The 21,640-nt window shown below is 43.8% G+C and overlaps 1 protein-coding gene across 2 annotated transcripts in view; it reads right to left on the reverse strand.

Moving 5' to 3' along the window:
- Positions 1 to 219: 219 nt before the first annotated feature.
- The window catches only part of Dnajc13 (DnaJ heat shock protein family (Hsp40) member C13), a 116,810-nt gene continuing 95,389 nt past the window's right edge, over positions 220 to 21,640 (reverse strand). Inside the window, exons 46-56 of one of the 2 annotated variants that reach the window (XM_050139238.1) lie at positions 20,565 to 20,664; positions 17,978 to 18,052; positions 17,534 to 17,646; positions 14,481 to 14,650; positions 14,318 to 14,360; positions 13,748 to 13,921; positions 12,666 to 12,845; positions 12,281 to 12,421; positions 10,425 to 10,568; positions 6,378 to 6,477; positions 220 to 1,080 (exon numbers count right to left, since the gene is read on the reverse strand). In XM_050139238.1, coding sequence (XP_049995195.1) covers positions 974 to 1,080; positions 6,378 to 6,477; positions 10,425 to 10,568; positions 12,281 to 12,421; positions 12,666 to 12,845; positions 13,748 to 13,921; positions 14,318 to 14,360; positions 14,481 to 14,650; positions 17,534 to 17,646; positions 17,978 to 18,052; positions 20,565 to 20,664 — 1,347 coding nt within the window. In that variant the 3' untranslated portion in view covers positions 220 to 973. Of the gene's footprint in view, positions 1,081 to 6,377; positions 6,478 to 10,424; positions 10,569 to 12,280; positions 12,422 to 12,665; positions 12,846 to 13,747; positions 13,922 to 14,317; positions 14,361 to 14,480; positions 14,651 to 17,533; positions 17,647 to 17,977; positions 18,053 to 20,564; positions 20,665 to 21,640 lie in introns of those variants that run through there. The other variant, XR_007591197.1, reaches the window with a different exon arrangement.

A 21,640-nucleotide genomic window follows, 5' to 3' on the forward strand; every position in this document is an offset into this window, starting at 1 on the left:
ATTACTTGTTGACTCCATTTAGTGTCCTACCATATATATATAAAGCAGGAAGAGCAGTGGTTCTCAACCTGTGGGCTGCTTTCTGTTTCTGGTTAGGAATGAGCAGAGGTGGACAGCTATGCATACGAGCTTGAGGGGGTGAGCCTGCCTCCGACTGCTCCATCTCCCTCAGAAGTGAACACAGAGGTTTTCAAAGGGTAAAATTAAAGAACAAACATATCTCATTAACAAAGCAGTCAATTCCCTTTATTTTTAAAATTTTATGTACACATATGAATGATCTGTATAATGTACATTCAATATAGAAAGCTTTATATATTTGATAATGTATAGAACATTTCACAATTACACTAATCTCTTACATAACATCTTGACAGCCATTTTTACTTTAATTTTTTTCCACAAGCTCCTTGTCGTTCAGTTTGGTGAAGCCTGTCTACACACCAAAGTGCACTGAGCTCTTGGAGAATGAAGGATTGAGGATCTGGTCACAGGTGGAGGGACAGAAACCTAATGTCTGATGATGGAGGAAGATGGCCATGGAGATTCGGTGCAGTGAAGGGAAGTGCCCTTTCTTGGGGACAAGATTTAGCTCAGTGTCTGTAGACTGCAGCTCAACTCCACAGTCACAGTAATTTAAAAAAAAAAAGAAAGAAAAACGTTATAAAAACTAGGAGGAAAGTTTGTCTTTTTGATTCACAGTCTTGTAAACAGATAAAAAAGAACAAAATGTGCTTACATACACCAAGAAAAAGAAATTCTTGTGTACCCATGGAGGCTGACCCAGAGTGCTTTCTCAAAACACGGTATGTCAGAATCACTGACTCTTTTCCTAAATAAAAATATATTTATAGAAAAAGGAATAACACTGTCATGAAACCAGGAGAAAGGCAGCAAGAGTCTGTTTCAACATGTTGGCTGGAGGAATGTGGATGCAGCACTGGCCTTTCAGCATTTATTGTCTCTGAGTGTTTCAAGTTTGATAGCCAAGGTCTCCTGCCTCATGGTCTACAGGAGGCGGAAGGTTAGACATGGCTGATGAGGATGTACCTGCAGTAAGGTAGCCAGCAACTCCAGGTCCTGCAAGAGAGAAAGCAAAGAAGGCATTTTCTACATAAGTCAGGCGAACGCAGGGTCCAGTGTGCAGTAAAGCACCGGGAAACTGAAAATGATATGAGTAACTGCCTACAAGGACAGTGACACAGCACTATGTTCATGGCTTGCTTTATTATATGACACAATCAGAAATTCGAAATTCATGCAGTAACACCGGTGTAGAAATAGGGAGTTTCCCCTATTTTCACACCAGGGAAGTTCAATCTTACAAAAAAAAATTCCACGATACTTAAGGAGTTATGTTACACGGAAAAATGAGAACAACGAAGGACACCGTCTCCCCACCCGTTCAGCCCATCTCAAAGTGATGCACGACCGGACTCTCGACAAAAGCAGCTTCTGAGAACATTCCAGTTAGCCTGCGCTCACGTGGTGCAAGAGGAAGGCTCGAACACCCAACTCACAGTCGGAGAGTGCTCCAAGGAAGACATCAGCATTTTAGTCCAGTCTCATGTGTCCTGTGACTGTCAGCAGTCCTAGGAGCACATGGCTTTGGCCTCTGGAGCTGACGTGGAGCACTGCGGACATCTGTTTATATACCTCAGAAGCATCACACAATGGAACAAGCACTTACAAGAGAAACTGGCGTAGCACTGCACAGGGGCAGCGCTCAGTTGAGGAAACATGGCCAATGTGTACACTGGAGGGCTAGGGTGGAAAGGCAGTGCGAGCAGCATGCATTGAGCAAAAGGTTTCTCTACCTGCTTCAGAGAGCTACACAGAAGTTAGCAAGCTGCCTGGCAGAGCGGTTCTAAAGCCCACTCCTGAGGTGAAGGGGGCTGCTGCCAGTTAGAAGGGAAGGAGAGACACCTGGGGGAGAAAAGAAATGTAAGCAGCAAGGGAGTGGTGAGGAAGTACACACAGCAGGGCAGTCAGATGCAGGGTAAGGCAACAGGACAGATGGTGGACAGGCCGTCATTCACTTCTGTCTCACTTCTCACCGTCTGAGTTCATGGAAATAGCTGTCACACACTGTACATGTGCTGACTCTACCAGAATGAGCTGGGACTAAAGTTAACCAGAGTGCCTGGGCACCTGGAACCATGTACTTTAACACTTACAAAAAGGATTTTCCCTTCTGAGGTCTTTGGGGTCTACTCCATCAACTATCACCTTCTGCTAATCAAACCAGGAAGACGACGACCAAACAAATCAGTCCATCAGTGCAGCTCAGAGCCAAGTACCACACTGCTCTCCACTTTAAGCAGAAATACCATTACCACAGGACTACCAGACAGGTCCAGATGACCAAAACACAAACACTACAGAGGGGTGTGGCTCCTAGCAATTCAGACTGGGGGCTGTGATGGTCAGAGTTGTCACCTCACAGATAGGCCTCTGAGCATGCCTGTGGGGGCTGTCTCAGTTATGTTAGCTAAGATGGAAGACCCGTCCACTGTGAGTGGCATCATTCCCTCCACACGTGATCAGCAATCACAGAAAATGGAGACAGGAGCCGAGTACTAGTGTGCACACATTCATCTCCCTGTTGATGGTGGATATGGTGTAACCAGCTGGCTTCAGGCTCCTGTTGCCTTTGACTTCTCTACCATGATGGCTGTGCCTGGAACAGCTAAAATAAACCTCTCCTCCTTTCAGTTGCTTCTGTCAGGGTATTTTATCATGGTGAGAGGAAGAAAGACTAAGACATAAATTCAATTTGGTTCATATCAAAGTAGGAGGTTATAAGGCTACTACATATGAAAGCAGGTAACACTGATGTCACTGGGGAATCCTGGGCTAACTCACGAGGGTGATGGGGTGATTGTTATTCTCAGGGCACCAATGTAATGGTTTAGATAAAAGCGGCAGCCGGGTCCCACCACCTGGGGCCTCTGTGGGTCCCAGGCAGGTGGGAGGCGGTGGGTGAGAGATGGATAGCTGCCATGCAGAGAAAGAGAGGGAGAAAAGGGGGGGGGAGGGAGGGAAGAATGGAAGAGGGAGTGCACTCAGGTTGGAGGAGGTGGGATTTCCACTTCCCTCCGCAGAAGGGGAGGGGTTAGGAGAGGGCAGGGCTTGTCTCTTAAAGGAACAGAGTACCCAGGTGACAGACCAGGCCAGCAAATGATTAACAGTGATGAGACACAGGGACACTTGCTGATCATCATAGTTATACAAATAAAAACTTCACAACTGCACACAACGGCTTCATCAACTTAACTATACTGCACAGGATATGAGACATTGAGAGACGTGAAGGGCATTCTGAACTGAAAAAAAATTGGAACTTCTAGACCAAAATCAAAGTTGTGAAATGATGAGCTTATAATGAAGCCTAATTCTACACCCATCACTTGTCTCCACGGGGAAAGTAAACTGAGTTTCAGCAAGTCTGGGATGCTCGCCCACTTTTTGGGCCTCTGGGTTTTGTTAAGAATACATTAGGCTGCCCTGGGCTGAAGAGCTGCCTGCATCTCATAACCAGCCCTGTTTTCTCCAGGGATAAGTGGGGAAGGAGCAGAGGTTCCAGGGCACAGGGGAAGATTATCAAAGTGTGCCGGACTTCAGAGGAATACAGAATGAACAGGGACCCACTGAGGACACACTTGTCACAGAAAGCTCTTCATCTCTGACTGCGGCCCCTAAAAGCACCGACTCTGCCTCATGCCACTGCTGCATTCTTTTACTATTGATTTCCTAGGTGAAATAACTTGAAAAATTCCTACTACAAAAATGAATTTTAGAGGCTCTGAGCCAATTGGCACCTAGCGGTTCTTGAATCTAGCAAAAAGCCTAAGTAACAGGGTTCAGATGACACACCACTGTGTATCTACTGCACGGGATAACTCTAGCAGAGGCACTCTTAAAGAAACAGTATGCCATGAGAGGATCTTTGGGTGGTCCTGTCTTCTTATCAATCCTAACTAACCCTACTCAGGACTTTCACTTCTTCATCTTGAGCATGTAACCAACTGGCATTTGCTAAGCAGTCGGGAGAAGAAAAATCTACCTTTATCTGCAGCTTTCTTTGAGCTCCTCAGAAACTTATTTCCTTGTCTCTTAAACAATATCCATATATAACTGCCAAACACACTCAAACACTTCAGTTAGGAGGGAGGCTGGGTGTGTACTCTCACAGTACCTTAGTCTCCTCGTGAACCAGAGAAGAGCTTGGTACAGTCTGTAGCATATGAAGATTGGGTTTTCACTAAATTCCAATTAAATACAACATACACCAAAAAGCGCCTGGCAGCCTGGGCACTAAGGAAGCATTCATTCCCTCAATTGCAGGGGAACTCAGAAGTGGAGCCTCTGTGAAGCACAGGTTCAAAGCCTTTCAAAGGAGTAGAGTAAAATCAGCGAGAAAATCCTCCAAACTAACAGAGAACATTCCAGCCTGAGAAGTGCCAGGAACAGATAGATCTAAGGCAAGTGTGGCTCACAGCCCATCCTGTCCAGTACAGACCTGCTTGCAGGCTTTAGCACTGCACAGAAGTTCCAGCCCTTTCCAAGGGAGGGATGGGATGTCTCACCATTGCTACTTGGCTGCACCTGTCCAGACTTCTGCCAATGTCACACTGCTAGTTAGAGGTCTCATTCATCCCAGGGACACAGATGGAAGAAAAGGCGCAGACGAGCCGCATCTTCCTTCCTGCACACGCTCCACACTTCAGTATCATACGAGGAGCAGGGGTGCTGGTGAGCAGCACAGTAATTAGGGACCTGGGTAGGGTGAGGCCAATGGGAACTCCAGGTCTCTAAGAGAAACTGCCATGTGTTCTCATCACGGAGTCCTTGCTAGAGCAGCGGTGTCAGGGTACACGGGGGACAGAAGCATCATGTGAAGCTATGAAGAGCTGCTCCTGACTTGCACAGCACCAGTCCTGCAACTACTTCATTCTTTGCTACAACAACTAAGCCCCATTCTTCAACTGTGCCGTACTTATATAAAAAATAATGCATAAAAATATGGCCTGTCAAGCTGGAGAGATGGCTCAGAGGTTAAGAGCACTGGCTGCTCTTCCAGAGGCCCTGAGTTCAATTCTTAGCACCTGCATGGTGGCTCACAACCATCTGTAATGAGATTTGGTGCTGTCTTCTGGCCTGCTGGCATACATGCCAGTAGAACACTGTATACACAATAAATAAATCTGAAAGAAAGGAAGGAAGGAAGGAAGGAAGAAAGGAAGGAAGGAAGGAAGAAAGGAAGGAAGGAAGGAAGGAAGAAAGGAAAGAAGGAAACGTGGCCTGTCACCTTTCAGAAACACTGAGGAGGCTTTTGGTGGGCACAAATACACTCCTATATGGACAGTTAGTTTTACCTGAGAGAGGGAGGTGTGAGTAGACCAAAACCACATTCTACCTCTCTCCACAGAAAACAGGAGGACACAAGCGACAGGCCCACAGCAGAGTCAGAAGCAGACAGATTCAGTAGTATGAGCAGTGACTGGTACTACAGTGACACAGGAGCCACAGGAAGGGGAAGCAGTAGTGTCATGAGCAAGCTGAAAACTGAAAGCAGGGAAGCTGTTCTCCGAATCCTTTGGATTTGAAAATTTGAGAATCAAGTAGGTATGATTCTTACAGCCTTCTCCGAGAGCAATCAGGGCTATTAAAACAATGGCTCTGTCTGTCTGGGGAGCACTGGCTGTTAACATTGTTCTCTTTATCTCCGTCATCTCTGCTAGAAGATCATGTGGGGCTGCTATCTATTCACATGCTATCGTTTCAGGCAGGCACCAAGAGTGGCCTTGCCTTTCATAAAGCAACTGAAGCTGCCACTTCTCAGACCAAAGCCATGATCTTAAATTACCATGCAGCTGTGTGTCAAATGAACACGTCCTGAGCATCATGTAATGTCTTCTGAGCCTTTGGCGGTCTTATTTCTAATAGCACTGGCGTATTTTCTCCATGGGAAAGATACTTAAGATACTTAGCAAAACTATACTGCAAACTTTTAAGAAAAAACTCTGTACACAATTATTTCTATGAAGCCTCACTCTGTTGAGACAGAAAGGGCACTAGGCTACCTGGTTTCTGACACATTCTTTCCCCACATTCAAGTTAAACACTGCACAGACACACTGCACATCTAAGCTAGCTGCTGCTAACATACCGGATGAAAACTAGGCTACGTGCAGCTTTCATCATAAACATCCAACACCACACACCACACACTGCAAGGTTGAAACAGACGCTTATGACATGCTCACAGCACCCCCCAAAAATGGTAGCCAGATGCCTAAGTGATGAGAGGAATGCTATTTAAGTCTGGTCAGGGCAGGAAGAGGGCCTGCCAGGCACCTTCGGGTCTGACTTACCTGTGAGGTATCCTGCTGTTTGAGAGTCAGAAATGAATAAGTCATGTTTCTGGTCTTTGAAGGCACTCCAAACTGAAGAGCGGGAGAGGATTTCATTCACCTGGGGAAGTAAAGCAGCCCCTACTTAGCATGATTGTGTAAAGGACTAGTCGTGGAAGACTGAACCAGGAAGGAAAAACAACTTCTGAAGTCAGAAGGCCACTGGGGAAGGACCAGGAACTGGCCGACATCACACACACATGTTCCCGGGCACTTGCAGGGCATGCCTCACTGAACCAGACCTAGGAAGGGTTGGGGAAGATGCTGGAAACTGGAGTTACAACTTTAAATCAGCCTTTCAGAGGATGTGCTGTGTCTTGTGAGCAGATCACGAACAACACACACACATAAGAAACTAAGTGAACAGACAAAACATCAGAGTATCACATGTAAAATGGGCAATCATTTTACAACAGAACTACTGTGTCCATGTGTACTAGACTGAGATGGAAGATGAAAATGTACAGAAAATTGTAACTTAAGAGGTGGAAGACACAATTCAGAGAATCCCGAGTCTCTAAGTCAGATGGAAAGCTCACAGTTAGTTGAGTGTGCTGAAGCAGAGCTCTTCATGGAGCAGGATGGGCCCCATTCCAGCCTGGGCAGCAGCAGTAGTGAACGAGGAGTTGAGCCGGGAATGGAAGAGCTCTGGTTTTAGGAGGTGTTATTCTTTCCCCCCTTCTTTGGGAGTAGAGGGTGGGTGCCGGGGCCACTTGGCTAATTTCATCCCTAGAAATGCTAATGAAGGTGGAGGGGGACGATCCACAGGGAAGGCACATGGAGTATCTGCCAGCCGTTCAGAACACCCAGAGGCATACCAGTAAATGACTGCAGTAACGTATGTGACTTGTCTTCTTTAGCAGTGTTTTAAATAATTCAAATACTGAGAGAAAGTCAGTGCATCAAAAATGTTTCTTTTCTTGAAACACAGAAGCCTAACTTCACTATAGGAAAGTTTAATAAAGTATATTTAAGCACAAAATTAACATTTGCACACAGAAATGACCCAAACCTCCACTGAACAGTGAATGGACAAACTGTAGCAATTATATACACAATGGAAAATTTAAACATACAAAGAAATGAAAACATTTAATACACCTACAACATGGGTCAATCTCAATGCAAAAATGAAATATGTGTAACACACAGACCCACATGTTGGAAACAGAGTGGTGGCTGTACGGCTGGGGCTGTGGGACAGAGTAAATTACCAGCCACAGGGGTAATGTGCTCAGGAGCTAGGCAGGGTGAGATTATCACAGTGGTGCTAAGGTGAGAAAGGCCAGTTCGTTGTTCACTATGGTTAACTTCATGTTCTGTTTGATGGTCAGCATTGTCAACTTGAAAGACTCCAGCAGCTTTCAACCACTGGGAAACACACACTTCTCATGGTCCTAGGAACGGAGACGCTGCTGAGGAGCAAAACTACCATTATGAAGCAGCAACAAGAATAAATTTAAGGGCTAGGGGTTCCTAAGACCATCGGAAATGTGTGTTTTCTGATGGTTATGACCCCGTTGAGGACCACTGACCTAGACTAACCGTGTTATCACTGAGGGGCACTGTCTAAACTGCCTGAATTGAGGCAGGAAGATCTGCTCTGAGCATGCGGATTGCAGACCTCTGGAAATGGCTTGCAGGAGGAATCTGGAAGAGTTTGGAGGTTTGATCTAGAAAAGATCTTCTGAAAAGAGAGCATAATGGGATATTCTGGCAGGAGACTGGAAGACAAGAAATTAGGTATAGTTGGCGCCTGGCTCTTGAGCTTTCTGGGGGAGAACAAGGACTCTCTCAGGAACTGGGCTAGAGGGCATCTGTGTGAATTTGGCCCAATTCTGTCCATATGCTCTGAATTAGGGTGAAGTGTACTTTAGTTTAAAGATAACAGACTAATTTGTATGGCACAGAAAACTCCAAAGCCAGGAGAACATTCAGGCTCATGCTAAAGAAGTTAGCACCACTGAACAGAAATTTCCCATGCTGTACTGGGACAACACTCTCCCCCTCAGGTCTATCCTGTGAAGAACCAGAACCATTTAGAAGAAGGGAACCTATACTAAAGAGGTTTCCTGTTCCTTAAAAACACCTGTCTGGAAGTGTTTCCTCAGGGTCAAAACAGAGACCAATACAGCTATGTTCCTGGGGGTGGGACCCTCCTGAGCGGGTGGCAGAACCTGGGAACATCATCTACATAGTACTGGTTTTTAACACACGAAAGAGACAAGATTTATGAAAGCCACAGGGCACCTGAAGCCAGACAAGATCCTTAGGTGGGAGTCCTTGCAGAGTCGCTGGGAGCCTATGAGAGCAGAATCTAAGCCGCAATGGAGCTCCTGGACCCATAGAAAAGCTGTAGGTAAAGAGGGTGGGGCTACATAAGCTCTCTGAAGCACAGCACATCATACGACAAGCCTCAGAGGCTGCAACAGAGCTGAGCTTTAGTACTCGTTATGCTAGAAATGTTACCTTGCTTTGGCCTGATTGCTCTCTTTTGTGACTTACGCATGTAACTTGTTTCTACTTTTATAGAAACGCACAGGGAGAGGCTTTAGAATTTTCAAGTGTTAAAACTGTTGATGACCATGGGACTTTAAAAAGTTGGACTGAGTGTGTTTCATGTAATAACATGGTCATGAGTCTCCAAGGATAAATGGCGGATGGTTATGGCTTAAAAAATGACGTGTCTGCATGGCAAGTTGGCAAGGGCTGGAGTTTAAATGGTTGGTGTCAACTGTTGACTTGACAGAATCAAGAACGAGCTGGAGATGGGCTCCTTGGAAGGCCTGTGGAAAACTGCCTTGAATGCCTTAACTGCTGTGGGAAGACCTGTTCATCGGGTGTGGCGCCATCCCCTAGTGGGACCCTGGACGCCAAGGGGAAAAAGGTCATTGAGCAACAGCAGATAGTTCTCACTCTGTGCTTTGACTGTGAATGTGGTGTGCCCAGCTGCTTTAAGCTCATGCCACCCTGATTCTCAGCCACGATGGACCTGGTCTATGCGAGCCAGAATACTCCATTCCTGCCACCCGGACTTCCTGACCACGACGCACCTTGAACTGTGAGCCAGAGTAGTTTGTCACAGCAACAAGAAAAGAAACTAACTCACTATACAGATGTCACTTCAATAAAGAAAACAGGTGGTCAGGTGGTGGTGGCGCACGCCTTTAATCCCAGCACTTGGGAGGCAGAGGCAGAAGGATCTCAGTGAGTTCGAGGCCAGCCTGATCTACAGAGTGAGTTCCAGGATAGTCAGTACTGTTACACAGATAAAGCCTGTCTTGAAAACCACCCCGCCCCCCAACCCAAACCAAACCAAAACGCTTTAGAAGCAACAAAAACAAGGGGGCTGGAGAGATGCTCAGTGGATAAGGTGCCTTCTGCTGAGCTTGCCAACCTGAATTCAATCTTCAGGACCTATATAGTGTAAGGAGAGAATAGACTCCTGCAAATTATCAAAAGACCTCCACACATGAATTTTGGCATGTATGTACTTATGCATACATGTGCACGTGCACACGCGCACACACACACACACACGCACACACACCCCTTGTTAAAATGAAATAAATTAAAAGCTAAGATGAAAAGTAGATCCTTAAGAGGTCTGAAATCAGTGTATGTGCACTTGAAACACATTACTGCACAGCCACTCTGCAAAGAGAAAAGAAGCTAACACTTTTCAAGCACTAATATAATTTAAAATGATGTTCAGATCTTTTCAATGATATCTGATTCTACACTAAGCGTTCCAAAATCATCTACACTTAGACTTTTAGTGGTTTTCTTGAAATAGAGAACATACTGTTACTACAAAGAAAAAGAACCCCCCTGCGTGCATGTTGGACACAAGCCTGTGCTTTTTCTGCAGCTGTGAAGCAGTTGTGTGAACACTGGCCACGCTGGTTTGAGGACTCAAATACAGGTTCCCAGATCATCCACAGCCAAGACCGTGACTTTGAACATACTTCTTAGTAGGGAACACAAGGGTGCTTCTTACAGACTCACCTGTTCTCCGTACTGCAGACTTCGAGTCATTGCCTTGAGAGCTTTAACAATCTGGGCCTTAGTAGCGGCAGGACTGTCTATGTTTTCAAGGCCTATGCCTTCAAGCAACTTTAAGAGGTATGGGACCAACTCTGCTTTCAGAGCCTGGAATAAAGCACAATGAAGATGTTATACACCAGCTACTGAAGATGTAATTTCACCACTAGGATCTTATCTACAGTAAGTAAGACAACCTGTTCTCAGCATTTCAATGCAGATGCAGATTTTTATTTTAGTATCAAGCGGAAACAGCATTCTTATATAAAGTGATTTTGATTCAGTTCTACCAAACTTTCTAAATGTTATGCATCAATTATGTAATCTTCCTAACACTGAATGAAGATACAATTATTATTTCAGATAAGAAAATCAGTGCCTAAGGGAAAAGAAACAAGTGTACACCACAGAGCCGGGCATAATGGAATCTGCATCTGGACCCAGACAGAACCAAGCTCTGAGCCACTGTGGCTAAAGGGGTCACTCTAACAGGCAGCAGCCTTGAAGGACTTGGCTGCCTTTTGTATCTTCCTCCAGCACCGCTCTCTGCAGTCATCACTTAGCACCCTGAAAGAGCTGAATAACATGCCATCACTCCCACAGACTCCAGAGGTGTGTACACCCTGTCCACCTAACGACTTAGTGAGATGAACCTGATGATGAGCCACCAGCAGTAGATTCACAACCTCTTCTATACCCACTCTGTACCTCTGTTTACTGAGGGTGGAGGGCTGGGTGAAGAAGCTGAAGGGAGAGGTCAGGAGAACCAGATGCCCAGGTACAGGTGTAGGAGTTTGTCTTCAGTTTATAGACAGCCAGATGTCACTTTGTCATCTAGCAAGGTTTGCCACCAAAGACTCTGAAGATGAAAGGTAACTGAGAAGTTTTTGATTATTTTTATATTTTTTATGGGATACAAAGTAATGTGATGGTGTATCTGGTGGCTTAAAAGAAAATGGGAGTGGCACTATTAGGAGGTGTGGCTTTGCTGGAGTAGGTGTGGCCTTGTCAAAGGAAGTGTTAACCATGGGGGTGGGCTTTTAAGTCTCTTATGCACAAGCTACACCCAGCGTGATACAGTTCACTTCCTGTTGCTGTGAATCAAGATGTAGGACTCTCAGTTCCTTCTCCAGTACTATGTCTGCCTGCACACCACCCACCATGATAAAAACAGATTAAACCCCTGAACTGTAAGCTAGCCCCAATTTAAATGTTTTCCTTTATAAGAGTTGCTGTGGTCACGGTGTCTCTCCACAACAATACAAACACTAAGACAATGTAAAATTAAGTAATGAACAAAATTATGGCTTCAAGTATCTTTTATAATGAGGGCATTTAAATTTATTCTTATATGTACACACAGCTGCAGTCACCACAGTGCAACAGACCCACAAACTAAAGCCTTCCACCCATTTCCCACCCTGGCCTCTGGTAACTAAACAGTCTGTTTCCAGAAGCACGGCCACAAAGGTGAGATTACGTGTTATTTACACCCAGAACAAGAAAACTCATTTTTGCCTGAGTTTACTTTTTCCTTTCAGTGTCTGTGTACACCAATATCTACCAAGTCTGATTTCTACCAGGTGAGTGGTCTCTATGAGAAGAATAAAATCTCACATGACTCAAAACATACTAGAAATGAACAGAGCCCAAAGTAACTTTTACAAAGAAGCTAAGAATGACTGCAAAGAGAGAGGGAGAGGGAGGGGAGAGAAAAGCTGGTGAGACTTTAACTTCAGGACACTCACAAAGCCACAGCCACAGAGCACCTGTCTGGCCTGTCTGCTTTCTTGAAACAGTGCTCATGGAGAGTCACTTACCTGTGCCACTAATTCATTCTGTTCTTTCTGGAACATTCGATTAATTGCTTCACAGGCCAGACCAATAGTATCCGCTCGCTTTTTCATTCCATTCATCAGTGGGCCAATGGTCTCCAAAGATGCCATGGCTCGAACACACAGCTGAGAGCCCCAAAACAAGGACAGTTGTAGAGTAGAATGTTATACACAGTAAGGTAAGTTCCACAGTAATAAAATGCAATTTAAAACCCACTTTTCTGTTTAAGAGAGAATAAGTTCCATCTCTACTAATCACCGAAACTGATAGATAAAGGCACACAGGAGACAGGGACTGACACTCCGAAGTGTCGTCAAGTGGACACAGATAAAACTCTGGAGTTCTGGGCTCCTGAGGATTTATTAATACCTCATTGTCAGACAAGGCGTGAACAACACGAATAGCACTCTTGGGGATGGCATTATTCCTGTGATTCATCGCCTGGAGAACTTTGGGAAGATGTCCCAGCGGTGGGACTTGATCTGCCAGCTGAGGCTGTGCACTGAAGAGACAAACTGTGGCCATCGTCAGGGTTTCCAGAGTCTCTCCCTGGGAAGAACAAATAAAATACCAGGCCAAATAAACCACAAAACACTTAAAAAAACTCTTAAATAGACTTAAAACATTTGTTGTTCAAAACTAGAGATTCAAGTTGACACCTGAATCTAATTCGCACACCCCAACAGAGCAGCAAACTTTCTTTTTCTTTGATAAAAGGCACAAACCTAAGGACCTGAGAATGTGCCATCACATACTTCACTGGGCCAGGTACACTGTGTTTTTATGGCAGAGGGAAAAGATAATACCTAAATGACTATATGACAATTTAAGGCAGGGTTACACACATGCTACTGTGAGTCAGCAGCAAGAATCCAAAGGAATTCAGGAGTTGTTAGCTGATGTTTCTCCCAGTTCTAGGAAATGTCCTATTATAGGCCAACAATACCTTACTCAAAATGTTTCAATCCAGAAGTGTCTCAGATCTAAGAATATTTACACAGACATTTCTACCTGAGTTTGGGCATCACTGTGATATTTAAGGGTTCTAATTTTAGAGCACCTAAGACTTTCTATTTGCTGAAATGTTTAACCTCTATTTAATATATATGATGCCCATTATGGTCTTCATATAGATGATCATGGCTTGCAAACACACACACACACAAACACGCACGCACACGCACCCAATACACTCAAGCATGTATGCACACGCACGCGTGAGCACATACACACACACACTCAACATGCACATCTGAATTCAAAGACAGCTGCTATTCTGAGATTTTGTTTTCATGCAGTACGGGAGCTCAAACTCTGAGCCATGCACATGTTAGGTAAAGTCCTAGCCCTGGATCCGATTCCCCCGGTCAGTGAGAACATGGTTTTGAGGGAAAAGTAACTGGTATATTCAGCAAACTCTTTCAAGTGTTTTGTTGATGACTGATGCTTACATGTGGATTGTTCTTCTCCAGGAGCTCAGTTAATTTTTCTAACAATGCAATAAGAAATTCTCTGGGTTTTCTTAGCACCCAAGCTGGCTGTGCAATAAAGATTCTCAAGAAAACTCCTCCAACAGCGAGTTCACCTTCTGCTTCTCCAAACAGCACAGCAAAATCTTCAGGCAACTTTAGAGAAAGAGAAGGAATCATGGGTGAGTCATCTTACATAATTCCTCTGCGAAGCCAGAAACGTAAGACAATTAATGAAATCTGCACACAATAAACTAGTACAAAGATAGTCATTAGTTACAACTGTTTTAAACACAATAAAATTATAATAATTGACATTTCCTCTTAATGGAGCCTACAAAAGAAGTCGCTATCATTTAGTTCTAGTGTAAGCATTACAACTTTTACATCTGTTTGAAGCCTGGCCTTCCGTGGTCATGTCCAACATGTCTTAACAATGGAGTAATCAACAGCTAAAGGCTGACAAACTGATTTAACATGAATTAAAAACAAAAACAAACCAACAACAAAAATACAAAACAAAAAGCCTTATGAAGTAAAAGTGTAGTTTACCTTCCAGTTCACATCAGGGTTATCCCGTTGGTTTTTAAAATGCCTTGGGGAGGGGGGGGGTAAGAACATTAAAGTTTAGTCAAATTAACCTTCAGAACAAGTGTTGGAAAGGGGACAGACAGAGCAGGACCACGCCCATCTCTGGGAGTCCATCTTTACTTACTCTAGCATCATCTCTCTCACAGTTGTAGACACCTTGTCCCTGGAACTGTCATTCCAGATCAGCTCTGGATTTTCATGAGTCCCCTCAAATATATGCACAGCAGCTTCAGGGTTGTCTCTCATGGCATCCATGAACACACTGGGCAGAAATTTCATTAATGTGATTCGAACCTAGGGGAGGAAGTTCAGAGTTTTAAGGGCCACTGGAAACATCAATATTTGACACATTCTTCCAAGTTTCCTAAGACAGAACAGCAGTGAAATCTGTGCTATGAGTGAGACCTAATAACAGTTCCCTAAAAGACCTGGAAAAGCAGAAGAGATAAATCTGGATTAATGAGAAAGTAATCTTACAAGTCCATGACCTGCCATACTTATTTATATCTAGTTTCTTCTCTGCTCCTCTAGTTAAGAAACCTGAAAGAACTCTGGCTGGGTGTGGTACCTCATGCTTGCCATTCCAGCACTCAGGAGGCTGAGGCCAAAGGACTGGCAGTAGTTCAAGGCGTAGGGAGTTCAGGCCAGCCTGGACTAGTGTGAGACACTGTCTCAAAACAGAAAGACCAACCAACCAACCATTCAACCAACAGATCCACCCAAGAAAAAAATTCAGAAGTCCCTGTGTGAAGTTTGCAGAACACTTTGAAAAGGTTCATTATGTGCAGTACAACCCTCAGTTGGCCTGTTCCCCATCCCTCTGCCTTCATACTCCCACAAACTAACTTCCACAGTGCATCTCTATGCCCAACAAGTAATCTAAGTGCATTTGTTTTGCTCCATCATATTTTAGGGCACACTGTGTTTGTCAAAAAAGAACTTTAATGGTAGTTTTGAAACACAGGGGTTGGTGTCAGCTCAGACAGAGGAAGCTATGGGTTCAGTCCCAAGCATAAACCCCACCCAAGACACACCACACACATGAAGATCCAGTGCATAAAACATCTGAAAATTAGAGGGAGGCACAAGGGCAAAGGGGAAATGAGGGCTGGGAAGACACATTTTCCTTCCATGTCAAACTGCTCAAATCTTGTCTTGTGGAAACTTCACTTGCTAGGTATTTTCTTGACTCCTGACACAGAGATGCTTATTCTATGACCATACATGAAGTCAGTAGACACACAGTCACACACATACATGCAACACACAAATGCCAAAAGTTCTGTACAACTATTGGTCATAGATTGAGCTTTAACTTCTAACAGCCAATGAATTAAAGCAATGACAGTTACATGCCAGGACACTCCCCAAATGACTAATGCCAGCCCATTCACGGTCAGCCAGCCATCTAGAGTGAAGGAAGCAATGGTGCCGAGGTCCCACAGGAGGTTATTTCTTACTCAGTAAATGCAGTGAACAGACCCTCCCAGGCTTAGGCTTACTTCTGTTTATACCTGACTGCAGAAACATCATGCCACAAGCTATTCCCTTCTAACAGTGGCTGAGCTCAATGCTCTTCCTGGCCATCAGTTTCCTGAGGGTAAGAACCTCCTGAGGGTATGAAGGGAGTATGTCAGAAAACCACAGCCCCAAGAAGTGCTTGAAGCCAAAGTCGGAGTGAAAGACTTTAACTTCCTCTCTGTGAATCTAAAGACATTTAGGTCCGGAGACAAGTTATACTATGTCATAAACTAAGTTCACAGCCCAGGGCTGAGATCCATAAAGCAAGAGTTCAGATCACAGGCCATACTGCCACCCACCACCCCAGGCCACTTGGCCTGTTAGCTTTCCCATCACTTGAGCTTTTCAAAGTTCTAAAAAACCATCTTCTGGGGGACATTTAGTTAGAAACCCAGTCGAGTCCTTCTCACTATTAGTCAGCATCTAACAATCTTGGCATTGTTCTATGTGAATTTATGGCAGAAATGGCTGATAGTTTTAAAACTGCTTTATTACAGTCTAGGATCTGTTTTGTTTTTTTCTTTAAAAAAAAAACTCCAAATAATTTACCTTATATTTTAAAATATTTCAAGGCTTAAAGCCCAAACTGAACCATTCTCATGAATTTGGAGGAACAGGTTCTCTGTAAGCAAACCGTTACACACACCACTCTCTTTTTGGAGTGCTGGGAGCTCATACCCCACTCTCTTCCAGGAGTGCTGGAAGATCATACCCGGAGTTTGTGTCTGCTGGGCAAGCACCCCAGCACCGAACATAGTATGCCCACTGGTAGACGCTTGTTGTAGCTCTATTTGTATGACTGCGTAGAAGCCATCTATTGACCAGGCAGATGGGTTTCCGGTGTGTCAGATTTAAGCAGAGTTATGCTAGTAAACTGATTCAAAAGCAAACTTTAATTTTACTTAGATAAACTATCTTAACCTACTGAGTCTTCTCCATTCTAAATTTCTGTAATCTAGTCTGCCAGGGGCATATTAAGTTATTGGTCCCACTATACATAAGAGTATTATTCCTTGAGTCTCAGAGTGCTAATCTGTTCAGCAGTTGGGATGATGGCCCATGTTTTCATTTGTAAGCAGTAGTTTCAAGTTAGAGCCTTTCCAGTGCTCAGAATTTAACTTGACCCTAACCTGTGTGCACACCTGACTTCCCCCTAACCCTCCAGTGCTTTGTATGTGCTCCTCAGCTGCCTAGGGCAGGGCTGGACAGCGGCTTAGCCTATACCACATCTGTTGCATATCAACACTTCATTGCAACAGCGCTGCTTCCAGGCTGCTTCCTATCACAGACAAGCTGAGCACTTGTGAGATCTCCTCCCCTGCTCCCCATGCTGGGGTTACAGGCACACAAGGCCTCGTCCTTCTTTTCATCAGGGAGTTAGAGATGTGAATTTAGGTCTTTCTGTTGCACAACTAGCACTCTTACACACCGAACCCCCCCCCCCCCCCCAGCCCTGCCCTTTCTCTTCAAGTGAGATAAACAGCAATCACCTTGTTCCACTCTCTTGAGCCTTCCAAGTTTCAGCACAGGCTTCCCTGACATAGAGCAACAACCCCAGCTTCCATAGAAAAGCACTTCCTATCTTTGCCATCCCAAACAGACATATAATCAAATGTCATGAAATAATTACCCGAGTAACTGATATTTTATGCTCACCTTTGGACCTATTAGTTTATCTGCTGTCATTTTAGCAAAAAGTTCTGCTGTCTGGGACCGAACCTGTGGATGTGTTGAATTGCAGAACATATCCAGTAAATAAATCAAAGCTCCTATGAAAGAAAGAAAAATAAGCAATGCTTCCATGTAGAAAGCGACTTTTCTCACAAGTAATTTCTGTTCACTTCACCTAACTCCAACTTACCGCATCTTATACCTTCATCTCTCTCTGTCTGTCTTTCAATGAAGTTCCACTATTTTAAACAGTCCTCCTGTCACAGCCTTATGTAGCTGGGAACAGGGCCACCACAATGCCTGGCTAGCTGTCTTAATTTTAAGAACTCTTAACACTTCAGTGCATTCTATATCAGCAGATTGTGAGGCAGCTCAAGGTGAAGGACGGCTCACTGAGCTAGGTGGAGGAGAAAGAGTTGTGTACATTACCCTTTGCCATGGCTTCTTTGATTATCTTTGTATTCGATGCCAAAGCATAGAGAGTCTCTAGAACAAGCTGTCGGCCTGTAGAGCAAAAGACATGTCAAGGAATGCATCAACTCCTTAGCTCACATTTACAGGGCATCAGCTTGTGCCAGACCCTTAGCCAGATATTCCGTAGTGTATCAGATTCCCCCCCACAGTAGCCAGCAGGACAAGTGTTGATATAGCTGTGCTGTGATGAAGCTGAGGCCCAGAACATTCAACCCGAAGGTCTCAGAGTGAGTTAATGGTATAGCTGATTTTCCTTCCCTCTCAAGTCCACATTCATGACCACTATGCTATATACTAGCTTCCTACCAACTGTTTTCTCCATGACCCAAATCATCATTTCTTTCCATCCGGAGAATACCCCACTAGGCACCTAAGATGTCTACCTGTTGTTAGCATCTTAGGGAAGCAGGAGGAAGAAAACTGTAAATGGGTGCTGCACTCCTCGGCCATAGCTGCATGCTGTGTAAGTACACTGAACTAACAGACTTGGCTCCTTCAGAGTTAAGTAGGAATGGCAGACAAGAGGCTAAAAGAAGGAAGAGTTGACAAAGGAGAGGCTGACAAGCACTGGGCTGAAACTAAAACAATAACAGCGACACCCCTTAGAGTCGGTTGAATTATCTAAATGCAGGCTATTTTACTTGTAAGAGTAAAGTGCTGGCTATACTATATAAATGAAGCAGTGATAAATTTTTACTTTTGTTTTTTTTAAAGGTTATTTGTGTATATTAACGTTTTGCCTGCATGGATGTCTGTGCACCACATTTGTGCCTGGTGCCCAGAGGTCAGAAGAGGGTGTGCTGGATCCCCTGGAACTAGAGTTGTGAGCTGAGATATGAGTGCTGGGAACTGAACCTGGGTCCTCTGCAAGGGCAGTCAGCGCTCTGAACTGTTGTGCCATCTCTCTAGCTCCTAAATTTATATTTTGAAACTATGATTTATGTCATATTTTACTTTACCAACCAGTTTTGTTTTGCAATAAGTCTTACAAAGTTTGAAAAAGAAAAGGAAAAGTCACATAAGCTTATAAGGCATGACAACAAAAATCTGCAAATAGCTTCTTAAGGTTTGCCTTTTTCCTTTTTGGGGTGTGGGGGACAGGATCTAACAATGTAACCTTAGATGGCTTGGAACTCACAGAGATCCATCTGCTTGTGATTCCTGAGTACTGCCATTTGGAAGAGCTATTCCAAGTTTGTTATTTATTCTAAAGAAAACACACACTGATGAATATCTTGCAAATCATCATAGAACCTTCATCTGGCAGTGGATGGAGATAGAGACAGAGACCCACATCAGAGCACTGGACTGAGCTCCCAAGGTCCAGATGAAGAACAGAAGGAGGGAGAACATGAGCAAGGAACTCAGGAACCGTGAGGGGTGCGTCCACCCACTGAGACTGTGTGACTGATCTAATGGGAGCTCACCAAGGCCAGCTGGACTGGGACTGAATGAGCGAGCATGTGACCAAACCGGACTCTCTGATTGTGGCTGACAATGGGAGCTGACTGAGAAGCCAATGATAATGGCACCAGGTTTTGATTCTACTGCATGCACTGGCTTTTGGGGAACCTAATCTGTTTGGATGCATATCTTCCTAGACCTGGATGGAGCGGGGAGGGCCTTGGACTTCCCACAGGGCAGGGTATCCTGACTTCTCTTAGGACTGGAGAGGGAGAGGGAGAGGAGTGGGGAAGTGGGAGGGAAATGGGAGGAGGGGAGGAGGTGGAAATTTTTAATAATTAAATAAAAAAAGAAAACACTATTCAAGAAAAATGCAACTCTACTCAATTAGATATGAAGAAACAGCAAACAATAAAGATGACTAAGGAGGGCCCTACTTACAAGACTGAAGAGAGGTTGAACTAAGGTCTGTACAACATTCAGAAGTTAGTGAAGTGGACTAGGGATGTATCTCAGTATTGGTTTTGTGATTGAAGCTAGACTACAATTGGTCAAAACCTCAATGACCTTCCTCCCACAAAACAATCTTAAGGCTAGACCAGCACAATGACCAACTATTACAGTGGACAACTGTACTGCTTTCAAAGAACCTGCATCAGTACAGGCTGTATCAGAATCAGACTGCAGTATCACCATCACCTTAGTGGTAATATCTCTATTGGAATCAAATCAGTAAAAGATAAAGGGCACAGGACTAAGTGCAAAGCAATCACCACTACCTTACACATACCTTCTAGTACCCAAGACCCTTCAAGTATAATACATTATGGAATACCAGCACATTTTAGTTACTCAGACCAAGACTATGCTCAACAAACTGACATTTTCCAGGTATTTTGCTTGGGTTTTAGACTTCTTTCATTCCCCAACTTTCTACTTTTATATGGGAAACAACGTAATTTCATTCATTTATACAAAACATAATTAGAAAAACAAATCTAATATGGTGAGTACTACTTTAAATATTCTAAAACTCAACATGAATGACATGTCTCAAGTTTTCTATCAACCATGATCTACTGTCCCCTATCAGCTATTATGCTGTGGTTTCCAAAATTCCATCTGTACATATACCTACTTGATGGCAATGAATGTAGAAGAGCCAACAAATTGGACAAAACCATGGATTCTGCAATATTATTGACACAGTCTTGGTTGGATGTCACTATATTCACAACCTGAAAATTAATCAACAGGATATTAAATAATTTTGTTCCTAAATTAAATGAAGTGATGGTTTTACAAAAGTGACAAAAATGTTTGGAAGACAAAATTTTGAGAAGAGTTTAATTTCAAAAGATTGGCTATTGCTAATTTGATTATTTGAGGAACCTTCTATCTGAATGCCTTCCAGAACTGTGATCACAAATGGGGGGCAGTTGGAGGACCAGTCTTTCTCACAACTTTCCCTAGCTTTAGGAAGTAAATGTCCTTAGTAGCTAACCTAACAGACTGCTCTAGCCTCTATAATAGAGAAATTGGTGCACTCTTCTTTCAAGGTAAAGCTCTGTCAAGTCTAGCTTTGCTGTATGCAATGAAAGACTGATGTCACTCGAACCAGGTTCAGCATTCCAGAACACTGTATTCTAGATCCGATAATGTTCAATTTAAAAGTTACAAGATTTCTGAAGGAAGTAAACAGTAAAGTGTGTTTCTTAATGCAAAGAACATGCTTGTTAATGTTTTCTGATGAATTTAACGATTACTATTCTACTAAGAATATGACAAACCAAAAGGTAATCTTAGCACACATTACACGGTGTTTTTTGTTTTTTAGAGCTATTTTTGTACCTTCTCCTGCAAGGTTGAAAGTGGGGTTTTTGGTAATAAACCATGTGTTCTAATGACAGGGCCATCTGAAGATGACCGCAAGCTCTTACTTTGAGTTGCCTGAACAAGTACGACCATGATCAGGGGCTTCCTTATTATGTCAATAGCTGCAACCAAACAGCATCCTGTGGCCCTAATAGTTTCATTCTTTTGGAGAAAGGGCTCCAAATTCTCTGGTACCCTTACCACCCAAGGGTTTGCGATGTGTCTTTTATAACCTTTCACCAAGGGGTCTGCAAGTCTTGCTAAAACGGTTATTTCTGTGCTAGGTGTACAAGGAGGAGGAACAATTAATGGGAAAGAGGTAAGGTTGATCCTCAGGAG

The sequence above is a fragment of the Alexandromys fortis genome, unplaced genomic scaffold (assembly GCF_014885135.2).
Source record: "Alexandromys fortis isolate MF-2015 unplaced genomic scaffold, M_Fortis_MF-2015_v1.1 scaffold_36, whole genome shotgun sequence".
NCBI classification, from domain to species: domain Eukaryota; kingdom Metazoa; phylum Chordata; class Mammalia; order Rodentia; family Cricetidae; genus Alexandromys; species Alexandromys fortis.